Source organism: Aythya marila, assembly GCF_965140915.1.
Source record: "Aythya marila genome assembly, chromosome: 2".
Classification (NCBI taxonomy): Eukaryota; Metazoa; Chordata; class Aves; order Anseriformes; family Anatidae; genus Aythya; species Aythya marila.
In genome coordinates this window covers 122506216-122512836 of record NC_139043.1, presented here as the reverse complement: position 1 = coordinate 122512836, position 6621 = coordinate 122506216, and the positions used below count along the sequence as shown (strand labels likewise).

Genomic DNA, 6621 nt, shown 5'->3' with positions numbered 1-6621 from the left:
AGAAATAGTCATCTAGAATGAGACACTCAGAAAAACAAACAACAACAACAAAACAGAAACCACAGGATTATCTATGTACAGATACTCCTACACACACATACATCATCCATATCTATATGTACAAGTCATAGACATACTGCACTGTAGGATCAGAGTGAACTTACAGGGTAACAGAACCACAGAATGGCTGAAGTTGGAAGAGATCTCTGGAGATCATCTGGTCCAACCTCCTGCTTAATGAGGGCCACCTAGAGCTGGTTGCCCAGTGCCATGCTTAAAGCTCTTTTAATTACAGTTTTTGAACTCTGCAAGTACAGCTGCATATGAGTCAGATTAATCATGACAATTAACTCTTCTGAGTATTTTTATTGCCACGTTCAGGAATAATTGTGTAAGGGCTCAGCCTGGAACACCTTCACTTTTTACCTTGTTCCAAATCAAACTGATAAAAACCCATAGTAAGTACCACACCAAAGTATATTCTGTCTAGACACAAACACAAAGATCTCTGGATATACATAATTTGGCTTGTAAAAAAAAAATAATGGTTGTAGGGCATCACTTTCCATTTGTTGCATGTATACTGAACACATTTTTGTTACCTAATAATTAATAACAATTTGTGCAGCAGAATAAAGTGGGAGCTCTAAGAAAGTACTGCCTTTGGCATACAGGATAGATTCTACTGCAAGTTTTCTGCTAGCGCCTTTGAGAGACTCATACTGAGCCTTTCCTGAAAGAATCTATTGAAAGTGCAGATAGTGAGCCTCATTCAGCTCTTCATTCAAACCACCCTGTCCTTCTAAACTATTTCAGTGGTTGCCTGCTGTGAGGTGAAAAAAGGCTTCCCAGTCATGCAGTGAAGACATTTATCTTCCTAAAGAGAAAAATAAAACAACACAAAACCATGTAGTTTCAAAGCCTCTCTCTGATTTACAACCATATTAATCGTCAATAAAATAATGAAGAAAGATTCACAGGATCAGATGGGACAAATTCTGGTGTTGTAGCAATCTCTGATGATGCTACTTATTAATCAAGAGACTGAAAGATTTTAGAGTACATAAGCATCTTATCCAAATGTCATCTAAAAACTGAGGCCTGAACCTTAACAATGCCCTTCCCTTAACAATGCCTCATCATCACCTCTGTTCTCCTCAGACAAGCACTAAGAGGATTTGGCAGAGGAGGCAGAATAAGGAGAAGTGGAGCAGAAGGAGAAGTGAAGAGGAGTAAAAATGTTGTAAAGGAGAAAAGCATAACAAATTGACCTTTTCTGATGCCCCTTCAAATGCTCTCAATACTTGTTTGTCCCTTTCCCACTTTCTTCACTTTCTCTCTCCAAGTCACTGCCCTCAGTTGCAATCCCTACCGAGCCCTTGCTGGCACCCTGGAAACCCTTCTCTTTCCAAGGTGTATGGAAGGTATCTCCTCTTGAAATGATCACCTGGGGGCACATTGCACAGTCTGACAATCACCCCAGCAGGCTGTGACATGGAGACTTTTCAGCAGTGGTCTGCCTGTGCATGTTGTGAAGTTCCTTAGATCATATTCAACAAATGGAAGAAATTATGTCACGGCAGCATTTAGTCTGAACAATGAGAGAACTTAAGACAGACAATATTGCGGTTGAATGTACAAAGAATACCAGGGATTCTTCGCATGCAGAGTGGAGGAGGCTTTAAATCAGGAAATATTCTGAATTACACTGCCATTATTTTCTTATTTCATAGACATCTGTGCAGCATCTTCTAAGTTTTCTAACTCATGTCTCTGCAATCTTCCTGTTTTGGGGGCCCATCTATTTCATTCTTCAGTCCAGTGCTCTGAACCAAGCACAGGAGCTCTTGAATAAAGTTCCTGAAATCCAAGTCCACTTTTATTGTAATGGCTACAGAACAGATAGACATTCGTTACCAGGCAGATAGATGAAAATACCCATTCCATTTAAAATAGCGGCTTCTTTTGCTGTATAAACCCTTAGCAAAGACAAGCCCAAGGGCTGCTGACTCAAAGCCTGCTTGTGCATTCGCTTTAGCCCACGCTCCACTAGAGGACACTGCAATCTAACCTGTTTCCTCGCAGGGATCCCGGTACGGGCTTGCCTGAAAGTTGCAGCTGGGCAGAAATTAATTCTGCCAGCAGTCACGGCACTTCAATGCCTCACGTAAAAGATATCTTTGGGATAGCATCAGACAGCATTTGGATTCAGTGTTAGCAATGCAAGAAAGCACTTGCTTTGGCTGCCTTGGCAAATAAGGGCACTGGCTCGTCCGCAGATGTCACCAAGTTTCTGTGTGCCACCAGTGCGATAGGTGGCACCAGCGCATCGCTGCCGCTGCCAGCCCAAAGAGTATTCCCTGCTGTGGTGTAAGCGACAACTTTAGTTATTATCATTGTTATTACAGAGGCAATTATGCAGAACCTGACTGCCAATTACATATGTATTCATTGTACACGGAGGTGAAAACAAGAGTATGCTGTTAAATCTGTGAGCCTTTCCCCCCTGTTCTTTGCCTCAGCATAGGAGAGATCCGATAACACTTACTTTGTGTGTTAGGGTTTCTCAGGAACTGTCTTTGATTTTTTCGTTGGGTCCTGCTGTTTCGGTAATCAGCATCTCCACAGTTGCAGTCTTTGTCTTTACCACTGTATCCCCGGGAGTGGATGCTGCGGGTCCTCTTCCTGATGGCAAGTATGTCACTAGATACCTTACATTTGTGAATTCGAAGCTTGCCAGAGGCATCCTCCGTGCACTGCCACTTCTATGAGAGAGAGAGAGACATGAAGATGATTTCCCAGCAGCCTGCCAAACCCCTGCTACTTTCAGGTGGATTGTAAAATATGGCAAGCAAATTTCTCTAAGAACTAAGCAGTCCCTTAAAGAACAGATTGAGATGGGTAACATTTTAAGGGACTAAACTCACTCATTCTTCTCAACATGTCTCCCATGCTAGGAAAACATAAGCTTGAATGAAATCACTGCAAATCTGTAGAAAAAAAATAAAATACAACCCAGCCAAAAAAGATGTATAAATCAAGAGTATCTAGACTAAACACATCCCTGAAAAGAGCAAGTAAAAACTCTTAATTTACTGAGCCACAGAGCACAGCTGTCAGGGCTGTTTTCACCAACTTTTTTTCCCTTTGAAAAAACAAACTTTGCTTCTTTGTTCTGTAACTTGTAATCTCTAGCATGATTCTGGGGAAAATAAAAAATCTCCACAGATGAAGAAGAACTTGTGGGGTTCCTTGGAAAAGACTAGGACAAACTGTAGATGTGATTTATGCAAAAATACATAAAACTCTAACAACATGTAATTTATTTCCCTACCAGAGGCCAGAGGTAGGAACTGCACCCTAACACATATCCCTGCAAACCATGCCACACAGAGCTGAAAACATCAGTGACTCTTCATATTTTCTGTGAGAAGGGAGAAGCCTGAAAAGTGTAATACCTGCAGCCCCCTCACTCCGCCCAGAAGGTGGAATCACTTCCAGAAAAGAGAAATGGCAAAAACCTCAGGGACGGCAAACAAATAAATTAACTTGGATAAACTCCTTTGGATCCCTAAGTCTTGAGATTTGTATCAAGTCTGGGAGGAAAAGGTGCAGTCCAAAAGGAGTACCTATACAACATTGTACATGTGCTGAATATCAGAGCAAGTGAGGGAGAATGAGAGGAAACAGAGTTTTTTTCCAGCTTGTCTGCACAATATCTGTCTGACTTGATTATCAACATGACTAAATCCAGATGGAAGAATCCAGGTGGATTTTTCCAGTGGATCCCACCATCTTCACATTTCAAAACAGAAAGCAACTGAGACTTTAATTTCCTCTCTGCACTGAACTGTCTTTAGAAAAGCACTTTTTTTTTTTTTTCTTTTTTTTTTTTTTCTTTTCTTTTCTTTATTTTTCCCCTAAGGATAGGTGCTGACAGACCAGCCCTCCTTTGCCCATGCCCAAAGCTTGCCCTATATGGCTGTGGAGTTACAGCTAGCACACATAACACACCACACATGCTAAGAAGCCTGTGATTTTAAGTCAGTTTAGCCCAAATGACAATAGGGAGAACTAGAAATAGCTATGTTTATTTATAGTTCTAATGCAACCATTACCCAGTGAGCTTCCTTCACTTATGCATCCTAAGCCACAATGACCAGACTTCATATGAAGCAATTAAGTTTGGCTGGATAGTGTGGAGAACACAATTCAATAATGCAATTGATAACAGGAACCTTTTAGTTACAGTTTCAGCTAAGTTTGCCTGTATGGTGTCCTTTTTTGGATTCTCATGAATGAGTAGCTGAGCTTTCTCTTGCCTCATTAATAAAAGCAAGACAGCTAGATGCTGGTCCTAATGCAGTCTCCAACTTGATTTTTGAAATGAACATTAGTATCAGAGCAGACACATTTCAGTAAGTCTCTTCCATTAGCTAATGACTGCTCTGGACTGTTTTGGCGGTGCTGTCAAGTTGACTGAAGAATGAAGAAAGAAAACTAAGCCTCAGGTAGATTTGCTGACCTGATAACCTGAGGAGTGAGCTGATGTGGTTGTACACAAGAGAAAACAATTCCTGCCTTATACGCAGCAGTCACTTTAAAGATCACGGAGAAGGAGACGGAAAATATATAATCTAGCACATACTTAACACTACTCCCGTCCCCAAAACATAACTGCTTCAGGCTTTCTGTGGTGCTTTTAATGGCAGCATCATCCCTCTATGAAATGGTGAAATATTGGCTTTGAACCACAGCTCCATGAAAGCACACTCTGGCCTAACGTGGGTTGAGCTAAATGATGGATCACAGACTCAGGGGGCTTGCTGGTGGTTTGGTGCGACTTTGATCTCTGAACACTAAACCATGTTTAAAAGGACATGGGCCTGCACGCCTTTGACTGCTGTCTGAGAAATTATACTCATTCCCAGGCTTTCAGTGCAAACCTACACCTACATGTGACAAGGTGACTTTCTACATGGAAAGGTGTCTGAGAGCCATAACACTTTGCAAGACTGTATTCTATATTAGCATGTGCACTCTTTGTATCATGATAAGACAAGCTTGTTACAGGATAAGAAGTGACTGCTACATTATAGTTCCCGTGTGTTTTAGGTACAAACTACAATTATAAACATATGGTACTAGTTTTTAATGAGTCACAAAAGCACCATTTTAAAGTAAAATAAATATTTTATTTGTCTAACATTAAATATAGCAAGAGGTTCCAGGAGTGGCTTGAATAGCCATTTAGAAAAAATTTAAGATTATTATGACTAACATTGAAACAAGACTCTCTGTGTTTCATAAGAGCCAATGACAGGTCTCTATCTAAAACAGGGATTAAATGCGATTCAGTTCATTATTTTTTTTTAACTTAAAAAAAAAAATGTCATTATGAAGATGCTTCAGATTTCTGAGACAGAATTTTTAGACTAACTTTCCTGAAAACCTGCCCATACCAGTACAATCACAATCCAAGCATGCATTATGCAGTAAGACATAATGGTCCTTCTGCTCATTTTAGATCTATAAAATGCATTAATGCACATAAAAGAAGATTATGACTGATGTGCTGCCCCTTTTCAGCCCCCATTTTCTACCTTCCTTCCCATTATGAATACCAAACTATTCTTTGAAATCCAGTAATATTAGGTTTGGTTTCTGAGTCTCCATTTATCCATAAATAATAATTATATAAAAAAAATAAAATGTTGCTACATATCACAGAATCACAGAATTTTCTAGGTTGGAAGAGACCTCAAGATCATCGAGTCCAACCTCTGACCTAACGCTAACAGTCCCCACTAAACCATTTCCCTAAGCTCTACATCTAAACGTCTTTTGAAGACTTCCAGGGATGGTGACTCCACCACTTCCCTGGGCAGCCTGTTCCAGTGCCTCACAACCCTTTCAGTGAAGAAGTTCTTCCTAACATCTAACCTAAAACTCCCCTGGCTCAACTTAAGCCCATTCCCCCTCGTCCTGTCACCAGGCACGTGGGAGAACAGGCCAACCCCCACCTCGCTACAGCCTCCCTTGAGGTACCCATAGAGAGCGATAAGGTTGCCCCTGAGCCTCCTCTTCTCCAGGCTGAACAAGCCCAGCTCCCTCAGCCGCTCCTCGTAGGACTTGTTCTCCAGGCCCCTCACCAGCTTCTCTGTACCCGCTCAAGCACCTCCATGTCCTTCTTGTAGTGAGGGGCCCAAAACTGAACACAGTACTCGAGGTGCGGCCTCACCAGAGCTGAGTACAGGGGGACGATCACCTCCCTAGCCCTGCTGGTCACACTGTTCCTGATACAAGCCAGGATGCCGTTGGCCTTCTTGGCCACCTGAGCACACTGCTGGCTCATATTCAGCCGACTATCCACCATCACTCCCAGGTCCTTCTCTGCCTGGCAGCTCTCCAACCATTCCTCTCCCAGCCTGTAGCTCTGCTTGGGGTTATTGCGCCCCAGGTGCAGGACCCGGCACTTGGCCTTGTTGAACTTCATGCAGTTGACCTCAGCCCATCGGTGCAGCCTATCCAGATCCTCCTGCAGAGCTTTCCTACCCTCAAGCAGATCGACACACGCACCTAACTTGGTGTCATCTGTGAACTTACTGAGGGTGCACTCGA

General features: G+C 42.2%; 1 protein-coding gene across 1 annotated transcript in view; it reads right to left on the bottom strand.

Moving 5' to 3' along the window:
- LOC309875719 (extracellular sulfatase Sulf-1-like) overlaps nt 1–5489 on the bottom strand; it is a gene marked incomplete at its 5' end in the record, with an annotated part of 23314 nt that extends 17825 nt beyond the window's left edge. The window contains 4 exons of the mRNA XM_082755392.1: nt 1305–1447; nt 2239–2363; nt 2549–2765; nt 5463–5489. Coding sequence (XP_082611518.1) covers nt 1305–1447; nt 2239–2363; nt 2549–2765; nt 5463–5489 — 512 coding nt within the window. The remainder of the gene's footprint in view (nt 1–1304; nt 1448–2238; nt 2364–2548; nt 2766–5462) is intronic.
- Between the last annotated feature and the right edge of the window lie 1132 nt (nt 5490–6621).